Source organism: Dermochelys coriacea, chromosome 6 (genome assembly GCF_009764565.3).
Source record: "Dermochelys coriacea isolate rDerCor1 chromosome 6, rDerCor1.pri.v4, whole genome shotgun sequence".
Taxonomy (NCBI): domain Eukaryota; kingdom Metazoa; phylum Chordata; order Testudines; family Dermochelyidae; genus Dermochelys; species Dermochelys coriacea.
In genome coordinates this window covers 43,586,741-43,613,537 of record NC_050073.1, presented here as the reverse complement: position 1 = coordinate 43,613,537, position 26,797 = coordinate 43,586,741, and the positions used below count along the sequence as shown (strand labels likewise).

General features: G+C 36.6%; 1 protein-coding gene across 6 annotated transcripts; it reads left to right on the top strand.

Moving 5' to 3' along the window:
* Nucleotides 1–211: 211 nt before the first annotated feature.
* ZDHHC13 (zinc finger DHHC-type palmitoyltransferase 13) lies at nt 212–25,997 on the top strand. 6 transcript variants are annotated; one of them, XM_038404542.2, is made up of 17 exons: nt 212–343; nt 1,999–2,135; nt 2,598–2,720; nt 4,043–4,120; nt 5,528–5,672; nt 10,250–10,314; nt 12,034–12,196; nt 13,126–13,251; nt 14,396–14,529; nt 15,404–15,504; nt 18,383–18,507; nt 19,514–19,576; nt 19,961–20,054; nt 20,948–21,031; nt 22,880–23,037; nt 24,498–24,595; nt 25,357–25,997. In XM_038404542.2, exons 1-17 carry the CDS (start codon nt 314–316, stop codon nt 25,493–25,495), a joined length of 1,863 nt encoding a protein of 620 aa, XP_038260470.1. In that variant the 5' UTR covers nt 212–313; the 3' UTR covers nt 25,496–25,997. The 6 variants fall into 6 exon arrangements, with proteins under 6 accessions (XP_038260470.1, XP_043372362.1, XP_043372364.1 ...); XM_043516427.1 differs by having other exon boundaries at nt 18,380–18,507; XM_043516429.1 differs by lacking the exon at nt 4,043–4,120 and having other exon boundaries at nt 18,380–18,507.
* The last annotated feature ends 800 nt before the right edge of the window (nt 25,998–26,797 follow it).

Below are 26,797 nucleotides of genomic sequence, written 5' to 3'. Positions count from 1 at the left end.
AGCCCTGAGCTTCCTGTGGGTTTTGACTTGTGGGTGTCACGCATGTGGGGGGGGTGACATCTGGCTTCCAGGAATATGGTGGGGCGGGGCGCAAGCCAGGCCCCGGCTGTGCCTGAAGGGCTGCCCTAGGCCCTACGACCGACTGCACCGCCTGTGCGGGGGGAGAGTTACCCCGCTTCAGGCCCCGCCCACCCCTGGGAAACTCCTCCCGTGATTGGCCGCGCCGCGGGACCGGTAACCCGGAAGCGGGAGCCGGAAGCTGGTGTCGGCCGCGGGAACGGAAGAGTCCCGGCCCGTGTCCTGAGCAGCCGGCATGGAGGGGGGCGGCAGGGCCGGCCCTGCGGTGAGGGGCGCAGGGAAGAGGGGGCGGGGTCTCCACACCGGCTCGGCTACGGAGGGGAGCCGCTGGGGCGCGAAGGGCTGGCCGGGGATGGAGGAGAGGCCTGAGGTCAGCGCGCGGTGCAGCCGGGGAGGGGAGGCCCTTCCCCTCCCCATTCCCACCCCACCCCACCGGGGGCGGGGGAGGTGCTGGCTTGGTTCCCCCCACCCGCCCCCCGAGGCTTTGGTTCCCCTCGCTACGGACAGTGCTGGGGGGCTCATCTCAGCCGTGGTTGAGGGGGCAGGCCGATCTGCTGTCCCTTTCCCAGCCGGAATGAGGTTTCATTAGAGACGGGCACCTGTCTGCCTGTCCCACGTGGGACAGCACATGCACCGGTACTGCTTTGTACCCACCTCCTGAATGCATTCACGGTACGCCTGCCCTAGCACTGTTGTCGATGTGCTGGTGGTCAGTTGGAGAGGAGGTAGCAATGGTGTGTTCCGTGTTGCTCCCCGCCCCTTGCCTTTCTAGCTTTTTTTTTTTTATTCCGTCCCAGCCTCTTCCCTCCTTCCTTCCCTCTCCTCTTTCCCCCCCCCCCCCCCCAGTTTCACTCAGTAGTTCAGGTGAAAGGATGAGAGAACCACCAAATGGGCTCAGTCCTTGCAGGGAAGTTCACAGAAGTTTGGAATATGTGTGTTATCTTGGACCAGTGTGAAGATGGATGAGAGTAGGGATGCACCTGGAAACAAAATATTGTACAGCTAATGAAAAATATCATCCCAGCCAACCCCAAAGATGGAGAGTTGTAATGAAAAGTATTGTGGGTTAGTAACCCCTTACTCACTGAGGACTGACAAACAGATCATGCTATGAATAATAACTTTTCCTTTCTTGAAGCAGATTTAACCATTTTTCAAACAACTAAATGTTTACACACCTAAATTAAAGTGATCCAATTTTCAGGGTCTTACAGGTGCTCAGCAGCTGTGGAAATCAGGTCACTGTTATTTAGGTGCCTAAATATGTATTTAACTGCCTATGTGTAGGCACCTAAGTTTCAAAATCTTAGCCTGTTTATGCAGGAATATTGTCCAATTCTGGAAATGCAATCTTCTTTGGAGGAAAAAACAGCAAATGATTTTCACAAAAGGTTTTAGGAAGGGAAGTGAATAAATAAATACACTTGTCACTTTCATTAGGAAATGAGTACAATATATTATAATATTTTTATAACTGTGTTTTCTGCATGTTTGTTGGTTGGTTCTTGTGTATGCCAACACAAAGTTATACCCTGTTTGTATAAACTTTGAAACCATTGTTATAGAGTAGCTTTATTGTAAACAAATCTCTTTTTTTGCTTAGACATAATCTTGCAAGGTGTTGAGTGCCCTGCACATTTGAGCCCAGAGTATCTGAAACTATATTCTTTGTGTGGTGCTACTCTCCCCAATATGTTGTTGGCTCCATTGAGAGCTTTGGACACCCAAGAAATGCAGAATAATGTCTTAATTGATGAACATTAGTGATGTCTTTAAATTTATGTGTTTATATTGATGTAGTGTTCCCTCACCCCCAGGTGTGTTGGGTGCTTTCTACTTAGGGAAGACACAAACCCTTCCCCAAAGAGTGTCAAATTGAAATAATATTTATTGATAAATATTTTCATTGTTAACCCACAGTGTAAACATCACAGCCATGGCCCCCATCAACCTCAAGCACAGAGTTGGCATAGCATCCATAAAGATCAATCAAAAATACAAACAGTATTTCCACTTGTGGAGGACTACAGTAGCTGTGATATTGTCAAAGCTACACAGTAAGTCATTTGTGTATTCTATTCTATATTAAGGGAATTTGTGAAGGTTGTTTAAATTTAAAGCCATTTGTAATATTTATTTCTTAACAGATCAGAATATATGATTCCCCTCACCCCCCCCCCGTTAAATAATATCAGAAAACAAACTGTAAAACCATGCTCTACAATGTTTTTTAATCATAAGCAATATAAAAATAGCTGTAGCTAAACCAGATTAGTTTCAGTTGGTGTAAGGTTGTATGTGTCAACTAATTTAAGGTTCAGTCCAGCACCTATCCTTGCTCAGGAAAGATTTCTACAGGAAATTTTGCCTCAGTAGGAACTGCTGGATCAGGCCCTTAATGGGAGATTTTATTATTATTATTATTAATTATTATTATTATTATTTTGAATATGTGAAAATCTCTAAATTAGAAAATACTAAACAATCACTACTAAAACTGAATATTTTTCTTACCTGAGATATGGCATATTGGAGCGGTGCAAGGAATTGGTGGAAGCAGGATATGATGTCAGACAACCAGACAAAGAAAATGTGACACTTCTTCATTGGGCAGCAATAAACAACAGACTGGATCTTGTAAAGTAAGCTGTAGTGTCTGTGTCCAAATGACCATATAGTTGTAAATAAATAACTTGTCTTTCATGTTCTCTTGTTAGATTTCATAACAAGTGAAACAAATAGCATATACTGTTTTAATACTATAAAATACACCTACCTATATCCAGTCTGCATAGGTTATGCCACTGAAATGGTATAGTATTACTATTCACTTTCTTTTAATGTGAATTTGTGAAATACATGAAATCCAGTATGTTTCTGAACACCCAGGTTTCAGGTACAAAATAAAATTTTAAAATCTTCATTTGAAATGAACATCTCCAAATTTTTATCCTGTCAATAGATATTTCAGATGAGAGTTCTTACTTTCTGGAACTTCTAGGTGCTTCCCTGGAATAGCAGAGAAAGAGAGGCCAATTAAAACCAATTCTTTCTAAATAGTAAAATAGAGAATTAACCCTCAACTTTCAACACATATTTCACATCTTGGGGTCCAATGCTGCTGAAGTCCATAGAAATGGAGGGTGCTCAGTGCCTTGCAGGATTTAACCCGTGATATGCAATTTTAAGTACATATATTTCTGTCCTTTTGTTATCTCTAAGGGCTTGGCTACATGGTGCATTAGGATGCACCAGTGAAGGTATAAATTCTAGTGCACACCAGCATATTGCGTACGAACTGACCAATGCAAACCCGGTTAATGTGCACTAAAAGTTCCCTTCTGCAGTTAACATAGTACTGTTTGAATCAGGACTACATCAGAACACTTTTAGTGCATACTAGCAGTATCATCCTGAGCCAGTTAATGCATGACATGCTGGTGTACGTTAGAATGTACACATCTCGGGCGTGCACTAACACACCATGTAGACAAGCCCTAAAAGATGAAATCCATGCAGACAAACAGCCATTGACTTCAGTGGGGCTTAGCACAAATGTGGGAGTCCACTCACATGAAGCAGCTTGAAGGACTGAAACCTAAGGATCCAATCCAGCAAATACTTAAACATTTGCTTGATTTCATTATCAAGAACGCACAGGGCAGATTTTAATCGGGGGAAGGAGGTCTAGTTAGTGTGGAGCTAATAAATTGCATAGCATACAGATTTCAGTAGTGTAGTGTTTGATGTCGTAAGTGCATTGCTAATTACTGTATTTCTTTAAATATTTTAATTTTTTTTTCAAACAGCAGTTGTTACAGTAAAAGTATCTGTGTGTTTGCCTGTCCAGTGAAAGTATCATTATTCCAACAATAATCATTAATAGGGCAGTCTGTTCTCTAAGTATTAGTTTTTCATGCATCTCTTATTTACTCAACCATTTTATTTTATTGCTGTTACACAGGTTTTATATTTCCAAAGGTGCAGTAGTGGATCAACTAGGTGGAGATTTAAATTCAACTCCACTTCACTGGGCCATTAGGTATGGTACTTATAGATGCCAGTTATACTTCTGTTGATATTAAATAATACAGTATGTCTGCTAGTTAGTTATAGTTAGTTATAGTTAACTATCCTAGTTAGTTCTGCAGTTCTTTTATTTAGGAACAAAGAGTTTGTAGCTTGTATGTGCATATTAGCACTCAAACCTGTTGTCAGATACCCAGGTTCATACCGTTGTGGAGCTTGAAAAATAAGTGACTATATAGTTATGTATTTTAATCATGTACATCCATGTTTTGGGCCTATGCTATGGATGGAGCAATACTTAATATTCAGAACTTGTGTCTGAGGTCCTAACAGGCAAAAAGGATTTTTTAAATTCCTATTATCTTAATATATGACTGCAAATTCCTCTTAATGCCTGTTAAGACACAGGCCAATACTTCTGAAGGCAAATTAGCTGGCCATGTTATAGCCAAGACCACCCAGGATGCAACATGGCTAACTAACACTGTTTCAAATGTGTTAGCTGGAATTAAGGGAGTAGCCCAGGCTTGAAATTGACCAATTTAGCTCGTATTAAAGGCACTGTGCTGTGTCTATACTAGACTTCTAAAAATGTGTGAGTTATTATTGAGTTAAATCAGTTGGGTTTAACATAATTTAAGGACATACCCTTTTTGCCCATCAAGACAGGACTTCAGTAAGCTGGTCAGGAAAGGAAATGGAGTGCTTCTCTACATAGGAAAAATAGCACTCTGTATGGATACTGTTATTCCAGAATAAGTATCTTTTCCTGGTTTAGCTTAATCCATTTTGAAATAAATGTGTCCACACCGGGAGCTATTCCTGAATAGCTGTTTCACTTTAAATTCATATCCTACCTTAATCTGAAATAACTTTCAAGTGTTAGACTAGCCCTTAGTACAGTTTGTAGTAGCTCAAACTTGTGGTCAAAAGTTAGATTTCCCATATCCAGAGATATGATTCTGGTTTAAATAACCAAATTGAAATGTTCCATAGATGCGTTAAGTACAAATGAATGAGAATAAAGTATTAATGATTGTGTAAGCAAAAGATACAGACTTCTTGGAGTGACTTATACATTGTATTCATATAAAAGGGTTGTTTTAATTCACTTTTATTAACAATATTAATTGAAATGCTAGCATTTTCCACGCAGACAGCAAAGTAAATTCTTAGTAAATATTCAGCACTGTTCCAAAGGTTAATTTGAATCATTGGTTAAATATACTTTTAGAACATTGTCTCAATTAAACTTAACAAATTTCTTTAAAGCTTTCCCTCGGGTTTTCCACATTATGGGATAGTCAGTCTGTCAGTCTCAAAGATTCTTTTAGTATGAATTTGAATAGAGGTCTTTCATAACTTCTTGTTGTGTCTACATGTTAAAGAGTTCTGAAAAAGATTTCATATTTCTTTTCAGGCAAGGGCATTTATCTATGGTAATACTGTTGTTAAATTGTGGAGCAGATCCCACTCTTATTGATGGTGAAGGATACAGCAGCATTCACTTAGCAGTGGTCTTTCAGCATATGCCCATAATAGCTTATCTCATATCAAAAGGCCAGGTATGTTTCAGTTATGCAGCAGATATCCCAAATGTTGTTTCCTACCTAGTTGTCTCTTTTGCTAATACATTTTATCGATATTGGTTTTTGTTTTTTTTAAATGAAAAAAAAACCTTATTGACGAGCAGTTTTTAAGCAAATATTCACTATGCCACAAGTTCAAAGAGATGCGTAGTAACACCTTTCCTGTCTTTTTAGAAGTCAAAATAAATAAGCAATCCTGTCCAGTATTACGCAAACCTATAGTGCAATATGAATAACTGGCTTTTAAGTGCAATAACTGACCATATATCCTTGAAACATATCCTAGAAGATAGTATTTCATTATTCAGTTAATAACTGGAACTCTGTGTAACAGTCTGTTGTTGGAAGCTCACAAAACACATAGATTCATAGATACTAAGGTCAGAAGGTACCATTCTGATCATCTAGTCCAACCTCCTGCACAACGTAGGCCACAGAATCTCACCCACCCACTCCTACGAAAAACCTCACCTATGTCTGAGCTATTGAAGTCCTCAAATCATGGTTTAAAGACTTCAAGGAGCAGAGAAGCCTCCCTCAAGTGACCCGTGCCCCATGCTACAGAGGAAGGCGAAAAACCTCCAGGGCCTCTTCAAATCTGCCCTGAAGGAAAATTCCTTCCCAACCCCAAATATGGTGATCAACTAAACCCTGAGCATATGGGCAAGATTCACCAGCCAGATGCTACAGAAAATTCTTTCCGGGTAACTCAGATCCCACCCATCTAATATCCCATCTCAGGGGATTAGGCCTATTTACCCTGAATATTTAAAGATCAATTAATTACTAAAATCACATTATTCCATCATACCATCTCCTCCATATTCTTATCGAGTAGAATCTTAAAGCCAGATAGATCTTTTTCCCCCACTACTTCCCTTGGAAGGCTATTCCAAAACTTCACTCCTCTGATGGTTAGAAACCTTAGTCTAATTTCAAGTCTAAACTCCCTGGTGGCCAGTTTATATCCATTTTTTCTTGTGTCCACATTGGTACTGAGCTTAAATAATTCCTCTCCCTCTCCTGTATTTATCCCTCTGATATATTTATAGAGAGCAATCATATCTCCCCTCACCTTCTTTTAGTTAGGCTAAACAAGCCAAGCTCCTTGAGTCTCCTTTCATAAGACAAGTTTTCCATTCCTTGGATCATCCTAGTAGCCCTTCTCTGTACCTGTTCCAGTTTGAATTCATCCTTTTTAAATATGGGAGACCAGAACTGCACACAGTATTCCAGGTGAGGTCTCACCAGTGCCTTGTATAATGGTACTAAAACCTCCTTATCCCTACTGGAAATACCTCTCCTGATGCATCCCAAAACCATATTAGCTTTTTTCACAGCCATATCACATTGGCAGGTCATAGTCATCCTACGATCAGCCAATACTCCAAGATCCTTCTCCTCTTCCATTACTTCTAATTGATGCGTCCCCAGCTTATAACTAAAATTCTTGTTATTAATCCCTAAATGCATAATCTTGCACCTCTCACTATTAAATTTCATCCTATTACTATTACTCCAGTTTACAAGGTAATCCAGATCCTCCTGTATAATATCCCGATCCTTCTCTGAATTGGCAATACCTCCCAGCTTTGTATCATCTGCAGACTTTATTAGCACACTCCCACTTTTTGTGCCGAGGTTAGTAATAAAAAGATTAAATAAGATTGGTCCCAAAACTGATCCCTGAGGAATTCCACTAGTAACCTCCCTCCAGCCTGACGGTTTGCCTTTCAGTAGGACCCGTTGTAGTCTCCCCTTTAACCAATTCCTTATCCACCTTTCGCTGTTCATATTGATCCCCATCTTTTCCAATTTAACTAATAGTTCCCCATGTGGCACGGTATCAGACACCTTACTGAAATCTAGGTAAATTAGATCCACTGCGTTTCCTTTGTCTAAAAAATCTGTTCCTTTCTCAAAAAAGTAGATCAGGTTGGTTTGGCACAATCTGCCTTTTTTAAAATCATGTTGTATTTTATCCCATTTATCATTGACTTCAATGTCCTTTTAACTAATTTCTCCTTCAAAATTTTTTCCAGGACCTTGCATGCTACAGATGTCAAACTAACAGGCCTGTAGTTAGCCGGATCACTTTTTTTTTTCCTTTCTTAAAAATAGGAACTATATTAGCAATATTAGCATTCGGTACTACTCCTGAGATTACAGATTCATTAAAAATTCTTGCTAATGGGCTTGCAATTTCAGGTGCCCATTCCTTTAATATTCTTGGATGAAGATTATCTGGGCCCCCTCATTTAGTCCTATTAAGCTGTTTCAGTTTCACTTCTACCTCAGATATGGTAATATCTACCTCCATATCCTCATTCCCATTTGTCATGCTACCATTATCCGTAAGATCCTCTTTAGCCTTATTAAAGACTGAGGCAAAGTATTTGTTTAGATATTGGGCCATGCCTAGATTATCCTTAACCTCCACTCCATCCTCAGTGTTTAGTGGCCCCACTTCTTCTTTCTTAGTTTTCTTCTTATTTATATGGCTATAGAACCTTTTACTATTGGTTTTAATTCCCTTTGCAAGGTCCAACTCTACTCGACTTTTAGCCTGTCTCACTTTATCCCTGCCTGTTCTGACCTCAATAAGGTAGCTTTCCTTGCTGATCCCTCCCATCTTCCACTCCCTGTATGCTTTCTGTTTCTTCTTAATCACCTCTCTAAGATGCTTGCTCATCCAGCTTGGTCTGCAACTTCTGCCTATGGATTTTTTCCCCTTTCTTGGGATACAGGCTTCCAATAGCTTCTGCAGCTTTGATTTAAAGTAATCCCAAACCTTTTCTTCAGTCCAATCCACTTCCCTAACTAATTTCCTTAATTTTTGAAAGTCAGCCCTTTTGAAATCAAAAACCTTAGTTGCAGATTTATTTTTGTTAATCCTTCCGTTCAGTTTGAACTGAATTAGCTCATGATCACTTGAACCAAGATTATCCCCTACAACCATTTCTTCTATGAGGTCCTCACTACTCATCAAAACCAAATCTAAAATGGCATCCCCTCTAGTCGGTTGAGCAACTACTTGATGATGGAATCCATCAGCTATCGCATCTAGGAAAATCTGAGCCCTATTATTATTACTAGCACTGGTCCTCCAGTCTATATCTGGGAAGTTAGTCTCCCATGATCACACAGTTTCCATTAGTATTTACTTTATTAAAAACATGAAAAAGGGCTGTATCCATATCCAAATTAGATCCCGGCGGTCTATAGCACTATTGTAGGGGAGGCTCTACTAGTTTTCTTCCCCAATGTAATTTTTGCCCAGACGGACTCTGTCTTATCCATTGCATTGCTTCTTATTTCTTTACATTCTACCTCATCATTGATATACAATGCTACTCCACCACCTTTGCCTTTATTTCTGTTTTTCCTAAACAACACATACCCTTCAATTCTTGTAATCCAGTCATGATCAACCTGACTGTATTTTTCGTCATCTCTCAACTCTTCTTAAAACTTCACCATTATATACCTGTGGCAAGCTAAATTTAAAGGTAGAAATGAGACAGTGTAATGTGTGTGTCAGAGAATTTTTTTGCTGGATAACATTGTGATCAGACCAGTTGTGTCACGCAGGACTGCCTAGAAAACTTTGGTCCAATCCTGCAAACCCTTAAAAATGTGTAACTTAGCTCGTGTGAGTAGTCACACTGAAGTTAATACGTTTAATCTTGTGAATAAAAATAGGCATGTGTGTAAGTGCTTCCAGTATTGGACCCTTTGCTTAGAAAATATTTTGCAATAAGATTATACAGTTTGATAAACATTTTCTCTCTATTCTAGAGCCCATTATAGTAAAATAATTGTAACCTGTGGAGTCTAGGTATAGATGGTATATGCCATCTATATATGCCATTAAGAAGACTCTTCTGCTACCTCAATTGCTATGGGAATCTTCTAGCAATTAAAAAAAAAATCCCTTTGATTCAATCTACATTATACTTCATTTTTGTACATGAACCTTAATTCTTGCTTTCAAATTGTGAATGTGTAATTCTGGTAGGCCTTCCTGTCGGTGAGAAGGGAGAAAATAGCACAGGGAAAGAGTTCAGTGAACAAGAGGTAGAAAATTGGTTATTTCCTTATTTGCTATAGCTGACTTCCTTTTGTATACTGTATATTGATTACTAGTTCACCTCCTTCCCCCCTCCCCCAACCTCTCCTGATACAAGGGAAAAAATAATCTCTCTTTTTCCCTTCCAAAATATACTGATGTGGTAAAGCTATTTTAACTTATAGAATTAGATATACATAGGCAGAAAACTAGTGAAGAATTTTCTCTTTAATTATTCTTGTTGGAATCTACCTACCTGTATTAAAAGAAACTACATACAAGAATTGAGAGAAAGAAAGTGGAAAGGAATTAACTTCTAAAGTGAGTTCCAGGTTCTTAGCAGGTGTAAATTGGCCTAGCTTTCACTAACTTTAGTAGAATTATGTCAGTTTGCACCAGCTGAGCATCTGCCAGATGATCTTTTATTTTTTGAAATCTATGAATAATTCTATATCTAATAATCTCAATATCTTTTCATACTCAGAGTGTAGACACAACAGATTTCAGCGGACAAACACCTCTTATGCTGTCAGCACAGAAAGTAATTGGGTAAGTAATAGATAACTAAAAAGTTACCAATCCTCTTGCATCCAGATAACACATAATCTTTCTAGAATAATGAAATACATCTCTTTTAATCAGAGGCTACAAATGCCAAAAATTTCATCCCAGAACAAATTGTTTCAGCTGATTGGTAGAGCCTTTAAAAAAAAAAAGAAAAAGAAGTGGGGTGGTGGAGGGGGATTTTGAGGTATCATGGAAGTAGTGTGTCCATAAATACAACTTTTGAGCACCTTCTATGAATCTGTATTCATTTCTTATTTATGAAGACTCCTACAGTCAGTGGAGCCTTGACTATGCTAGAAAATTTTAAATCTTTTCTGCACTAATGCGACTGCATTAGTACTGGTGGTCTTCAAATGTCAGCACCTATAAACCATTTCCCACAATCCAGAAAAATGGGTGAAAGTAAGATCACAGTAGGAAAAAGACAGAGCCCAAGGCTAGTACAAAGTCAATTTGATACTCCGGAAAGCTATACATATAGCTCATACTTACTAGCATTCAAACAGTGAGGCATTCCATCCATTTGTCACATACTTTGGAGTAAAACTTGACAGTGGTCTGATACATCAGCCTCACCTGCAACACCTAAAAATGAAGATCTCTTCCCCTACCTCCTTGATACGAAAACTATTGGAAACCTCCTGGAGAGCAGATCCTTCAGTCCTTTCTGCATCTTTATTGTCCCTGGTGTTTGCTCCAGCTGAATACCTGTCAAATATGCAGCCACAACACTCAGCTTATTAGCTGTTTGAACTATACACTGACCTTCAGACTGTATGTGCTAGTGCACATAGCTCCACCAGACCTTCGACAAGATGCCATTACTGTTTGCTCTGCCTGGAGAGCTGTGACAGATGAAACCAACTTAATACGTCTCCAGCTGATTGATTGCCCTGTTCTCAGATAGGAAACACCCAGTGCCAAATCAAAGACCTGCTCGTATTCAGGGCAGAAATCCCACTCCTGTGGACTGGAAAGATCATCCATGTTGTCACACTCAACACCCCTTTGCTACAACATCTCATCTGCTTCTGGACAAGAGAATGACTGGCCTTTTTCCATACACAGATGATGCCACCAGGGAGCTGAAAACTATGTCCTCACAGAGTAGAAGCATTGGTGGGAAATTTACTTACACACTAAATAAATTTGAGAGTGCATTGCTGCATCTGCTTCCTTGTCCACTTGACCACAGATTCAGGACCAGGCTCAACAAGGCTACTCTGGCTTGTCCAGAGTTGCCATACCTGTACACTGGCTTAACTTGGTTTCATTCCCATGCTGTGCTTGTAGGACAGCATTGCAGACAACAACTCATGGTGGAGGAATACTCAGCCTGACATCTCAAGGGTGGTTTACAATTTCTAGCTTCTCCTGATACAGAGGCTATCTTCTGGTTGTGAAATCTGGACATGAAGCTTTGACATTTGCTTACGAGAGAAGTACGGGGCGGCGTATTTTAGAGAAATAACTACTGGGAATTCATGAATTCTAATCCTGACTCTGTTACTGACTAGCTGCGTAATCTGGGCAAATCACTAACAACTGTATCTGTCTTTGTTCCCACCTAAAATGAGGATAGACACATGACAATGTGAAGATTAATTTAGTTTATAAAGTGTTTTAAAAATGTGTTTATCTTTAATCTAAGTTGTCTTCTGTTTGCTAATTGATCTGTATGTCCTGTTTATTTTCATCTAGACCAGAACCCACCAGATTTCTTTTAAAGTTTAATCCTTCTCTCAGTGCTGTAGACAAAATTCAGAAGAATACTGCATTGCATTGGGCAGTTACAGCAGGAAATGTTAATGCTGTAGAGCTACTTCTGGATGCTGGATCTAATTTGGACATCAAAAATATCAAGGTACAATTTTTTTAAATTCCATTTCGTTCTGTGTAGTACAACAATGTGAAATTACTTCAGAAAACAATCCGAGGGCTCTGTCTAATCCTGTTTCAGGTATTGGGACCTTGATGTCCATTATAATGGTAATCTGAATACAACCATAGCATTCTTACTCAGTTTTTCTAAAATGTACATGGGGATTTGTTTCTGTGTGGTGCAGAGGTTGAATATGCACATTCATGGCTACGTTACTTCAACAAACACCCGTGTCCTTTTATCCTAGGCAAGCCACTTTACATTTCTTCCTCATTTCCCATTTTCTATAGAATGTGGATAATACCTACCTCAGAGGGAAATTGTGAGGAATAGGTTCTAAGGCAGAGATTTTCAAACGTGACTAGTGATTTTTTTGAGTGTCCACTCTGAGACCCTTAAAGGGACCTGATTTTCAAAAGTGCTGGTTATCTTCCCTCTGAAAACACAAACGCTTTTAAGATGGCCACACTGCTCTTTTTCACATGCTATCTTGAGCAGAACTAGTGCATGTCTGCCTACCCACACTAGGAAGCATATGATATCTTCTTTCATTTTCATGTGAGAATGCTATAATACCATCCTTATTTATACTTTTTTTTGTCTTGCCCTTATGGTTGGGAATGCAAAATTTCTTTACTTTCACTTTGCTAGAATTTCAGATTATTGCCTCTCCTCAGAGACAGTACAATTGATAATTCAGATTTGTTAGCATTGAAAACATTTGCAACCAGAACAGTCTACTTGGTTGACTTAATTTTATTGTGGCTCTGCAGTTAACGTGCCACTGGTAACCTAAATTAGTTTGAAAAATAAACATCCACCAAATAATTCCATTTTTTCTGTTACTTCTCGGTAGTTATTTAAATGTACAACACATTTAGAAAAATAAACTTTAATTTCTGTTTTTAAAGGGAGACACACCGCTTGACCTTGCTCACCATATTCAAAATCGCTTGATTATTCATATGCTAACTCAAGAAGAAAAAATGAGAATCAGAAAAAACTCCAGGTTACTCAGGATGTTAGCAAAATATGAGGTATTTTCTTTCATATAGGAACAATTCATGGACTGCAGCAGTGGACATTTTTACACACACACAAACACACATATATTTAAATGTATATGATTTATGTGATCTAATCTTGCCTCCATTTAAGCCATTGAGAAGAGTACTGGATTTATGTTCATCATTTAGGCCTAAATTTTCAAGTGACTTTTGAGGGGGAGACCCTCAATTTCTAGGAGCCCAATTTAAGCCATCTAGAAGGAGTCAGGATTTTAAGTGGTCTAAAGTTGGGCATCTAGAAATTGAAACACCCCAAATCACTATCAGCTTTTGAAAATTTAGGCCTATGTCCTTATTCTTGTATGAATATTGTATAATGGTTCAACACTCTTCTGTATCTATTTTGGGGTTTTGTTTAGTCATAGTATGTAAATGCTTTTAAAGTAAATTAGACATGCATAGCAAGATACGTGATAGACTTGGTAGAATCTTAGGCTCATATTCTAGTAAGCTAATTGAGGTAAAACTAATGGAATTGCTTCAGTACACTTTTAAGATGATGCAAAACCATCTGTCGGTTTTGTTTTTTTTTTTTTTTCAGGTTCAGCAATGATTTAATTTCTATAGGAAAAAAACACCTGATTTTTAAATGTAGCATTAGAATTTTTTGAGATGTGCAATAGGAAATTAATATTTGAAATTCTAATACCTTTCATCGGGTGTGATGTTAGACCTTTTCTCAACTAATGTGGTTAATAAAGAGCTGGAGCTTTTTATAATTGAAGAATGGTTGCAATTTAATTTGTAGTTTTGCTATTTATTAGAGAAATAGTACACTTACAGTTCCTATGGGACAATTTTTTTAAGAAACTTCTGAAACTTAGTAATATTCTACACAAGTTGAAGCATTTGATTTAAGAAGTTAAAAATAGTCTGTTTTTCTAACTCTGTTCCAAAAGATTGAGGAAGAGATGGGTTAAAGTTGTAGAGAAAAACTTGAATGCAAAATATAGAGTAATTGCTTTCCCGCTTGTTTTGTTTGTCCTCGGGGAATTCTTTCTTTGCCTTTGAACTCCCATTAATTTTTGGATATCGCGTTTGCTGTGTCACGTGCTGTTTTGTACTTTGTGTAATATTTTAGACAATAATGTTGTAACAGTAATCATTTTGATAGTTTTTCCTGCTGTTGCTGTCTTCCTTGACACTGATGTGGGCTATAGGATACATAATGGACTTGAATTCCGATTCTTGGCTTTTGAAAGGAAGTCTGCTTCTCTTCATATTTTTGGGGATAAGTCTGCTTACAAGGTTTGTGCACTTAGCTTTTCTGTGCATGTATTTATATAAGAATTATGTTTGTATGTCTCTCGTATGGTATTTCCTTCAGAGGGTCTTATAAGTTCATTTTAGCTGCAAGTAAATTAACTAGTTAAAAATAATTATTTCCTACTAAGTTTTTTGTTTGTTTGTTGGGGTTTGTTTGGGTTTTTTGGGGTTTTTTTGTATTGGTTTTAAAGAATCCTATGGTTTAAATGTTTATCAAAACAATTACAGAAGGTAACAAAGTTACAAAGGCAAAAAACTGTTTAATCTACCAGGACAAGTAAACCTAAGTGGTAGATAAGAATTGGTCGGACATACTGTTCCATTTTAAATGAATGACACACAAAAAAGAAATTAAACATAAATATTGAGGGTCTGATCTTGCTACACGCTGAGCTTACACTCTAAGAGTAATTACAAAAATGTACGTTAGCTTCACCTTTTTTCCCCTTGAGGATAAGATCCTGGATTGTGTTTGAGAAATCTTCCTCCCCTCAGCATCACCCCCAACCTCTAATCCACTGCAACACCTTGCAACCAGTGTCTGCTGAAATGATACTGGTACTACCCTTGTGTAGGAATTAGCATAGGCTGTACACTTCTAATGTTAAGGTATTCATCAATAAAGAAGCCAATTCTGTTGCCATTTTTTTAGACTGGAACACAGTGTTCTTCAGGACTTTCCTTTATAGAGTTGCACTGTAGGTGGCCTGCCATAGAAGGCCACAAAAGCTTTTTGAGCAATAGTTTATAATTCAGTTTAAATGACTTAAAATGAACATGAGTAAAGCCTTTATAATAATTTTTTAAATATTTGACATGGCTTAGAAATAGATGTTTTTAAATAATGTCTTTTCAGGCAATTTGTGGGGCTCAAGAACCTAAAATATTTACCAGCAATTTTCATGCTAAGTTCCATTTTTTGGGTGTCTATGACCTGGTTTGTCTGGTTCCTGCCTGATATCCTTTATCCTCAAGGAGTGAAATGCCACATACATTTTGGCCCCAATCCTGCAAATATATATGCTTGTGCTACTAACGTGTAAGTGTACATAGGGTTGGTGTTTTGCTTCAATTAGGAAGGGATAATGTAATTTTGAACTACTTCTGAAGGCTATCAATGAACAGAAATTGAGGTTTACATGATTAAAGAATAATTGCTAAGTATAATATTTAATTTTGGGGCGATAGTTGATAGTATTGAGATTGGGATTTTCAAGCTTTATCCATTATATTCAAATATTCCTTTTAAATAGAGTTATTAGTTGAGTAAAAATGTATGAAAAGCTTTTGTTCATTACTTTAAAATTACACTTTGCCTGCATGTTAAAATGTCTTTTGAATAATATTTACCTTTAATAAGCATCAATTTCATTTATGCACTTATTTTTGAGGTTGTTGGAGAGGATACAATAACTTGTTCTGTGTTATTGCTAATAACGAAGAACATATATTTGTTTATAAGATTTGCCTTCTTATCTTTTGGACATTACAGGGGTAGCAGGAGATGGAATTCCGCTTTCCTGTGATTAAACTTAAGCAGTGCCATCAGATAACAAGCAGGTTTAAATGTGAAGGCACAAAAGTAGATTTTTAAAAATGTTTTGTCAAATACAAATTAGTGTGTGCCATTTTTAAACCCAATTTTCCCTCCAGGTTAGTTCCTCATGTGGCCACTTACCTTGCTCATCAGGGCTCTGATCAAGCACAGTGTTCAGACACATACTTAAGTGCCTTCTGGATTAGGGCCCAATAAATAAATAAAAAAGTAAATTACATCTCCACATTCTGAAAGGACAGTGATTCAAAACTTTTTGCTGCTGCTTTAGGGGTTTTTTTAAATAGAACTTCCACAGTTTCCTGCCTTCATATACATTCAGGGGTAGAGCTGCATTCTCTGTGTGTGGGACATGGCTTTTCTTTAACATACTTCAGTTCTTATAACAGGCTATGGATTGATAATATGTGTAAAGCAATGTACAAGTGTTGTTGCACTCACTATCCTGTATTCTGCTTTGTTGTTACACAGAGGGCTTTCTCTTTTAGTTTTGTAAAACATTTCCACTAAAACAGAAGGCCTTTAGGGAGATATTTGTAACTGAAAATAATTTCTGTATTAAGCCAGCAGTAATATATTCCTACATTAAGTAGTGTTACATTTTTAATTACTTCATCCCTTAAATAGCATTTTCTTTTGTACTATTTCTAATGAGATCTCCTTAATATGATTATGAGGATTAATTTCTGTGGTGGGTATATTCCAGCTGAGAATGCATGTATATATTTGTCTCACTTGTAAGTAAGTTATTTGTTGTTACTGCAGTGTGTAAATGTGGAATTTGAGTTTCTGACTGTACTTAAAAACTAAATTTAAATGATTTTATGTCATTTCATCCTGTGTTCAATCTTGTGTTTCTGGACTTAAAAATTAACTTTTAACTGGTCGTACATTAGAAATAGTGAACAAAATTAACATGGAAAGCCCTGACCAGTATTGGAGAAGTGGTGGGCAAGTACGTCCCATTCCTTTTGTTTCTCCCATCCTCCTATGTGTGCACGTATTTCCTTTCTGGGTATGCCCACAGATCCATGAGTGTGGTATAAATGTTTTGATTGATAGAGCCAAACTCTTTTGGACTTACTTATACATGTTTGTTGAACCTTTCTCATACACTTTACTGAACTCCCAGCCATTATGTTCTGGATTTGCTCCCCCAAATCTACAAACAGAACTGGTGGCAGAGTATTAACAATATCCAAAAGGAAATACAGTACCATATGGGCTCACAAGAGAATGTCCTGCAGTTGCATCATGACTAAACATATGACCGATGGAAGAGATTACATCTTAAAACACACAATATCAATATTTGTTGGAGTAACATTTTTGGTTTTATCCATTGAGTTACATCATTGTATTTGTAATATGCAAGAGAGAATAACTATGAGTTAAAAGTGCACAGTGCAGTACCTAGAAGATATCAGTCTTAACTTGGTGTGATTTGTTTAGGTGCCCTTCTCTGCCCCTCCCCCAAATCTGTGTATAAAAGCTTATAATAGAGGGGTGTAAAAATTCTGTATATATCTTCCTTTATATAAAAGCTTTACACCTGTTAGTGTAACAGTAGTGCAGCAAATCTCTCTCTCACAATACTATATCTAAAACCTGTATACCTATCTGTATATTTTGTACAGTATATATTTACTTGTAAATATTATTAAATTGGTCAGTCATGGGGTAGAAATAGAAAAAGATCAAATACAAGATCAAATCAGGAGTAGTTCTAGTCCAGGATCTTGAATTGTAACAGAATGCTGATAGAATTTTCTTTTTCTATCTATAAATTGTCTTTCCTTTTCAGGCTGATTGGTAGTAGAATTATTGTCAGTTGGCCTGTGACATCCTCCACTAGTGGATGTCGTCTTAGCACATGTTCATTCTTACTGTCATTCCTTATATGCAGTATTCCTTACTAGTGGAGAAGGGATGTGATTCACCTTCACGTTCCAGGGTGTAGTCAAAGGCAGGAATCTGAACTCTGTAGAGGAGGAAAAGAGAGATCTTTGGTCCTGAATTTGGCTTGTAAGTTCTAACTAGTGATAGTAAATCTCTAGAACTCCATTGAAAAAAACAGCAAAGCCATTGCTGTGTGAGAGCCTATGGAGCACAAAGATACTAATACAAAAAGTGAAGTCCATCCTTTTTCGTTATTAGTGAAATACTTATAAAATTATAACGATGCAATGCAAGTTAATTTTAAAGTATAATAATTGTTTGTAAGGACAAAATGTTGTTGATAAATTTATGTAAAACAATATTCCTTAACCTGAATGCTACATTTAGCAGACACAATTTTCCAGATCCCCTTCATCCTCAGTGTGGTGGGTCTTCTTTACTATTTCTACAAATCATGGAGAACTGATCCTGGATACATTAAGATTTCCGAAGAAGAAAGAAGAAAGGTATTTTATCTCCATAAAACAACTTAAAATATACCACTGTATAATATGTGTTCATTCGTTTTTTCTGTGATTTTATATTTAAATAGTGAACAGTAATATTTCCTTTAGTCTTCAAAAAGATTTATATTAACACTTGGTACCATAAGTGGCAGCTAATTTTTTTTATATATTATAAATTATTGCTCTGCTTTCTTAAAAAAAAATAAGTTCCTCTCTGCATCATCTCACATATATGTAATTATCTGTTGAATACACTGGTTTCATCCCATAAAATGCCATTGGTGTTGTCTTTAATAGAGAACATGGCCCACAAACTGTGGCTATCTCATGTGGTTTCCATATGTTTATAATGCATTATGCATGTTGGCTTTTTTAAGTGATATTGATGCTCAGCGCTAGGGGTGCTATAAGTTTTGTTAAGAGTGTTTTTTATGATCTTCTTGTTGAACATTATGGAAACCTGGGAAAAGTAATGGGGCAACTGTTGCCCCTGCGTACTAAATGCAATTGGGTAAGAAGTTGCCATGCAATTAACAGGTAGCTTACTATGGTCCGCTTCATGGCCACTTGGGATTGTGGGGTGATTGTGGCAGCCTCTGCCCTCATTATCTGTCAGAAGTACTACTAACTGCATGAGAGGTACTTTTTAAAAATTGAGAATGGTTCCAATGTATATTATATGAATTGTTTTAACTATTCTGGACAAGCACTACTTCACAAAAAAAAGAAAATTAAAAAAACAACATCCTGCATGGATATGGTACTAGAGGACTAAATCAGATGGATCTCTTTCATCTTGCATTTCCTTGAATCTGTGTACCTTTCTTTGTCTACTCCAGGAAATAATTTGGCTTCATCTCAATGTAAATATTTTGATTGTATATTTTTAATAATACTTGATACTTGAGGACTCGTCATCTTGTTAGTATTTAAGAAGCCCCTGATCTTCCTGATACCCTTGGAAAAATTAGATAAATAGAATTGTAAAATAACTTGTGTCTTTCAGAGTATTGTTACTCTTGCAGAAGCTGGCCACTTGGATTTCAGAACATTTTGCACATCATGTCTTGTAAGTGAGGTTTTTATTTCATGTTTTACTCCTTTTTTGATGCACAGGGTGTTATATGCAAAGCTCTCTGATAAGAGGACTATAATTTTGTTCTTATCCTTTGGGTCTGACTTCAGTTTTACTTGTCACATGAGTGAGGACTGCAGGCTCTGTGCCTTTAACCTTAATTTCAAATAATCCTTTAAACTACTATAGATAGATAGTTTGTTGACCTATAAAAGGAAAAATGCATAATTGTGTCATTTAAATTATGTTGAAAAGTTCGGTCTATAATGGGAACTGCATTTTTAAATTTTATTTTTTAGATGTAGAGCAAAAATAAGTGGCTTACATGATTTATGCATGTAACGAATTACTGCATTTTTCCCTTCCACTTTCAACTAGGTAAAAAAGCCTTTGAGATCTATGCATTGCATTGCTTGCAACTCATGTACTGCTAAATATGACCAACATTGTTTGTGGACTGGACAATGTATAGGTGAGTTTGTTTATTTTAGCATACTTGGAAACACCTCTTGCTAATCTCCTGAAAGACAGCACCTAATATCACAATCTAGTTAATATCTGTGATTGATAGATGAATGGGTATTGAAATTGACAGCCGTGAGGTCTGTATCCAGCCCTTCTCCTTTGTTGTGTGGTCTCTGAAGTGAAGCCATTAAGTTGAGAGAGCTAAAATGGTTCCTTGGGGCTCTGAGCACTATCATTAGGGAGGAAATGGAGAAAAAAATAGACAGGCTTGGATTGTTATGGACCTTAAAGCTGCAGGACTGTCTTTTTAAAGCATATGTTTAGGTTAATCAAACTTTACTTGTAAATTGGAAAGGTAAATATTTAGAATTTCCACTGCACTGTCTGAGGCATACAAAGTTATTTGTTAGACTGAAGTATTTCTGATGTAAAGCTTTGAACACATTTATAATCAAGATTGAAAGAGAGATTCTAGTTTGTGTGATACGATACCCAAGATAATCCATTTTGTCTTTTACATGTGAGTTTATAATACAGAAGAACCCAGAGCTTGGATAGTTAAATTCAATAGCAGTAGTACAGATTTATTGTTTTATAATGAGGTGATTATCTTGAGGTAGAGCAGAGCTGGGGTTGCTAGTTAAGGCTAGCTCCAAATACAGACTGAATACTTGTCACCTTTCTAATTAGTTCCATTGATGTAACTGGGAATACTAGCATGAGAAAGTTGGGAAGGAATTAGGTCAAGCTGTGGTAACATTTACTGAGCATGGTAGAAGGGATAGTCAGAACTTTCTTTGAATGATGTTGAATATCTTTCTACTTCTGTTAATTTGGGGAAAATACTAATGGTATTAATATACTTTTTATTGTGTATTTTCTTCATCCTCCCAAAAATAGGTGTTGGCAACCATTATTATTTCATCTTGTTTCTGCTCTTCCTAACTATGGTGGGAGTCTGGATGGTATATGGAACTCTTCTCTGTACGTATTCATACATTTCATTTTAATTTCATTTTCAAGGAGCTATTGCATACTTTCTTCATTTTCTAGCATTTCATATATTGTCATTTTGTGGCTTAGTCCTGATCTTGATTGTGCAGGAACTATCATGTAACTCTTTAACAAAAATATCAGCATATCTGAAATCACAATCAAGCTTTTGGTTAAATTTTTGTTTGTATTAATAACAGTTAAAAATTATATCTTTTTTAAAAGGTATTGCTATAGAGATCTGCATTTTTAGGAATTGTGACATCAGAAGAGAAGTGGAGGTTATACTAGAAACAAAATTCAAGAGGCGTAAGGAATAAAAGCATGTGTACTCTAGTGGTCTTGTACTCTTCTGCCTGCAATAGAAAATGTGGTCCTGAATATATTATCACAGACACTTATTGATCTTATGGTTATTGAGAAAAGTCTGTATTAAATACTGGTGCCAAGAGTATCTTTAAAAACGTAGTGATAGTTTCAAAGAAAGGGCAAATTATTTTCCTGCAGCTGTTTCTCCCAGGAAGCATCCTGCATCCATTCATACACAGCCACTTTCCTGAGAGATGTGATTTGTGGATTCAATTTACAGTATTGACATCTTTGGTTAAAAAATAAAGCTGGTAAATTATGAAACATGTTTCATCTCCTTAGAGAACTTGTGAGCTCCGATTGGTGGATTCAGAAATTTTTTTAATGCATTAAAAGCCCTTATGGTGTGACCTCCTGAGTATGAACTGCAACATTAACATCCAAACAAAGGATAAAAATTCAAACAAGGAGTTGGCCATTGTTCTGCGTAATGTTATATGAAAATGAGGAGTACTAACATATAGAGAAGTAAAGTGGGTATATGACAGTGTAAGAAATGAGGCCTGATCTTGAACTCTTATCCTGCACCTCAGTGAGAGCCTTGAGTGTGCAAGAATGTAGGGTTCTCCTAAAGTAAAAATTGCATTTGATCCAAAACCAGGGATGGCTCTTAGCTATCTAAATCCTAAAACTAACTTAAATCTAAGATTTCAGTGGGATTTAAATATGTGCTTAAAGTTAAGTACATAATTGTTTTGCTGATTTGGAGCCTAAAAAACAAACTTGCCTAGTTTGTTAAATTTTTATATGTAAAAGCGTATAACCCAGGCTGTAGATGTCTCAAAGACTTAAAAAAATAAATCCACTTCATATCTCTGTAACTTTGGGTGAAGCACTGCTTAGGCCCTTGGCATTGATTGAATATGTTCTCCATTAACTTCATTTTTTATTCTCTTGGATTTATAAATGCAAACAAAAAGGTGACTGCCATAAACTATAGATGCTTTTAATTATTATTTAAACCCACAATTTCAAGTAATACTAACCCAGTGAAGTAGTAGTCATTGCCTTGTAGTATCATCATTTAATATTATAAAAACTCTCTTAGGTCCATTCAATGCACAGGGTACCCATTCCATGAAATAAAAATGCACATTAATAACAATACAATAAAGGTCTGTTTATCCCATCTTGACAGACTGATCTTCACATGTCGTTATGATGATGTTTGTAGGACAGGAGCTTCAATTCTTCAGTTTAAATTGGCTCACTGGGAGGTATCCTGAATAAGTGGACCATAGTACTATAGGATGTTGCATAGTGTGTAATAAATTAACTTGCTATGATTTCTGATACTAACTGTAATTTGTTAAATATGTAACTGCATCTGTATTGTTTTTGTAAGTGATAACATACTAGAAGTCTTATTTCTAGAGTTAGTAATGTCAGGTTCCATGCTAGGATGTCTTAATCTGTTCTTAGGTAGTTTATTATTTTTTTTTAGTAAAGGCTCACTTTACTCATTCTCAGATTGGTCAGAACATTGTGCAACAACTTACCAGCAAGATGGAGCGTGGACTTATTTTACACAGATAGTGTCTTGTTCTCCATGGGTTTTGTATATTTTTACACTAGTGTGTTTTCATACTTCCTGGGCTTCGTTGATGCTAATTACTCAGCTTTATCAGGTACTTTTTTGCTTCATTTATATGCTTTTCTTGAGGACTTTTGAATTTTTAAAAATTTCATTGGCAGATGTGTCTTATCAAAGGCTTTATGTTGCACCAACCTTCCTTAGCCCATCAGTACCAAGCTTCAGTGATGTGCAAGGCTGACCCAACACCTTAAACCCTCAGGGCTGAGCCTTTGGTTCCATGGCAATTTGTGCAGAGATCATTTCAGATTTTCAGTCTGAAGAGATTCTCAAAATCGAAACCTTGTAACAGAAGTCTGCTGTTTATAGTTTTTTCTTTATTTCTTAACAATTTCCCTAAATATTTTTTGATTCGCATAAAAAAAAAGTAGTTTTTGCAGGAAAAGAATCTAAGTGACATCTAGAACTGGTGTCAATTTCTTAAAATTATTGTATGTTTGATCATTTTGCCTAGTGGTGAAATGAGAAATGTGTGTTTTAGCTCAGCAGTGCTTCATTAATCCATTTAAAGTCCAATTAGGATTCGAATATATGACCCTGCCTCTACACTGATTAGGAGTATCAAGCAATTTTAAAAAAAAAAACAAACCCTTGCTTTTCAAAGATTCATAACTTGGCTTCCTATACAGAATTGTTCTAGGCTGGTACTTATCCAAAAAAATGATTTTTTTATCAGTGTTTACAAAACTAGGGTCTGCTGTATATACATTTGCATATGTTAAAGAAATTTATTGAGCTAAGATTATTTTTTTAATTAGCTTCCTAGGTTTCTTCAGAAACCACTGATCTGTGTGTGTTTAAAAATAATTAGACTATATTCAAGGATATTAATTAAATTTTTTTGACACTTTTTGGAAAAATATTTGGAAATATCCAGGATATTTACAATCAACTTCTCTGCTGTGCACACGGTAGCTTGTCAACCTATATGACTTCTAGCATGATATTCGTTGAGTTTGCCCAGCAGCCAGACAATAATTCTTAAATATCTCTGTGACCTAACATTTAATGTTACACAACAGAAAAGGCAATGGGAAATTGTAGGCAAAAATACTTAAATGGAAAGATGTCAGACAACAAATGCAGTTGAGGAAATTTGAAAACTAAGGCTCAGACTTGGTCCTCTTCTTGCTTTCTTGTGCCAAAGTATTACTGCACATTGTTCTTGCAGTGGTGTAATAGCTTGTAATGATGTAATACGTCTTTTCCCATCTCTGTATTCTGAGTGGTAATTTCATTCATTTTCACCTCTGCAAATATCTAGGCACAATGAACCAATTAAGGATGAGTTCTCAGTTTTGGCATTGATACTCCCAACTTCTTGGTTTCTGTCACAGCCTTAGTTGCATGTTTATAAATAACTTGGACTCTAGTTTCTTTATTGTGTTAAATATGCAGAAAAAAATAATTAAATTTGGTGTCTCCATTATTTTAACTGCTTTAACATATCCACATTTCAACCGTTTCCTTCCCTCCACCACACCCACCTTGAAGATTGCATTTCTGGGCTTGACCTCGCATGAGAGACTAAATCTCATAATACAAAGCAAGTGTTCTAAGCATGCTGTTTCTCTGAGGAAAACTCCATACAAGTAAGTATTTTTGGTAAGAGAATTATTTTTAAGGAAATGGAATTAATCTTTAATTATAATATGTTTAACTATTTTGTATGTGCCAAAGAAAAGTTAGTTTACTAGGTGTTCGCTGAATATGCCTCTTCTTCTGAGTTATGCAAAGGGGATGGAATCTGATCCACACCAGGGGACTCTCCAGCAAGGGAGATAAGGAGTGATTTCAGTGGGTGAAGAGCCAGAATAGTCAGCTACTGTGGAAGCCTTCTGTACAGTTTTAGGTGCAGGGAGGAGATATAGCCAAAGTATCTGATTCTCCTCAGCTGATTGACACTCTTTGGGGATTGTTTCCCACTCTTTATAGGTTAAAGAAATCCCATGGGGGCTCTAAACTGCCCCATGGCCAAGCGGAGAATCCGGGTGACATAACTATCTACTGTAAAACTTGGCATAACAGAGAATCTGACCCTCAAGGGTTTCTGTTGAAGTAGAAATACTTTCTCACTATCTTTGTGCTAGTGGCTGTGATTTCAGATCAACCCTAGTACTTCTAATTTGCACTTACTGAATTCTCCTTTTTACATTTAAGTGCAATATTGGCTGGAAAGGGTCTATGAAAATATAATAGATAGGGCTTTTTAGGGGGAAAATGTTTTTCTATTTCTTCTGCAAGAGCTCTCCTTATCAGCTTTGTGCTTGAAATGTTCTTTAGTGTACCATATTTGCTGTGTTGGCCCTCTTCTTTTGTTAAGTTTATTAATAGATATTTCTCTGACTTCCAGTCACGGATGCTTCCAGAACCTTGCAGACTTTTTTCAGTGCAGTTGCTTTGGTATGTTCAAGCCCAACATAATCGACTGGACTAAACAATATACTCTAACATTTCATCCAGAAAAAGGTAAAAACGTTCACTCTGTATGAAGAAAAGCAACATCAAATTAGAGCTGAGCTGAAAGCTAAATAAAACTGGATATTCTTTATATTGTTTGCAAGTTATTCTGAAACTCTTGCCTTAATTTTTTATATTGTTACTATTGTTTAAATAGTAAAATTAAATGATCATAAAGTACAGCAAAACAGAAGTGAAAGAATTGCTGTAGTGGTATATATTTTCAACTGAAACCATTTGAAATTTCATATAACAATGAGATGTCACTCAAAATATATTTTTGAGATTTTTATACAGCACTCCAGAATTTTTATTTAATACCTTTTTGATTAATTTTTCAGATTCATGTCTACAAACAACACATTTAAGGGAAATAAAATATTTTTAACATTTTTGAATTGGCTATTTCAAAAAGTTTTTAATAGTTTTGTATTTTTGATAACTTATTTGTCTTTATACCTATGTAAATCTGTACAGAATCACTGTTTAGACTTACTGTTTGCCTTCACATTAAATAAATTAGCTTTCATGCTTTATTTATTTATTTTAAATATTCAGGGAAAGTAGGAAACTTACATATTTAAAAATCATTAAACATAGCAGCAGAGGCTGATCTTGCTACTTTAAACATCTAACAAGAATTGATCATAAGACTAAATCTTGCACTCATTTACACCAGTGACACTTGGAAAAGGATCGCTCAACCTCTAGTAGGTACATGATCAAAACCTAATGGCATAAGATTGTTTCACGTTATTTTAGGCTGCAAGCATAGGGCTGCCATACCCCCAAGTGATATACTTGTGTCCTTGATAAATTTAAAGGAATTCATACTATATTTGGGGAATATATATTCTGACGTGAGTCACTTTTCAGAGACGTCAAATGTACTTCACACAGCGTGAGCGCACTGTGTCCTATTGGGAGGTTTATGTTGCAGTAAAGAAGAACAAAAGTGACATAGGGGAAAAAAAGCTCAGATCAAGAGCAATAAGCTGAGGAGATTCAAAATATGATCTATTACTAGCAGTTTAGCAGTAAAATAGAATGAAATAAAACCAGAGAATTCTCAGTTTCAATATAGGAATAGCTTGTTTAGCCTGGTGAACTAGATGAGCACATTGAGTGTTAAGAGTACAAAACAGGAGCAAAATAATGTAACCAGTCATAGCATAAAAGCATTATCTACAGTTTATTGTATCTAGAGAAACCTACAGTGACAAAACTAGATTTAACATCCACTTTGATTTTACCATGTTTTATGAAAATATGACTTCCAATTCAAGAAGTCGGTCTTTTACTCCCTTTCTCTTTTACTCAGGAGGATGGAGCTG

Bases quoted from the DNA above. Each gene is read 5' to 3' on its own strand.
- ZDHHC13 (XM_043516427.1), top strand. From the start codon at position 314: ATGGAGGGGGGCGGCAGGGCCGGCCCTGCG. The intron at 19,577-19,960 runs GTAAGTGAGGTT...ACTTTCAACTAG, and splicing joins CATTTTGCACATCATGTCTT to GTAAAAAAGCCTTTGAGATC. The intron at 24,596-25,356 runs GTAAGTATTTTT...TCTGACTTCCAG, and splicing joins CTGAGGAAAACTCCATACAA to TCACGGATGCTTCCAGAACC.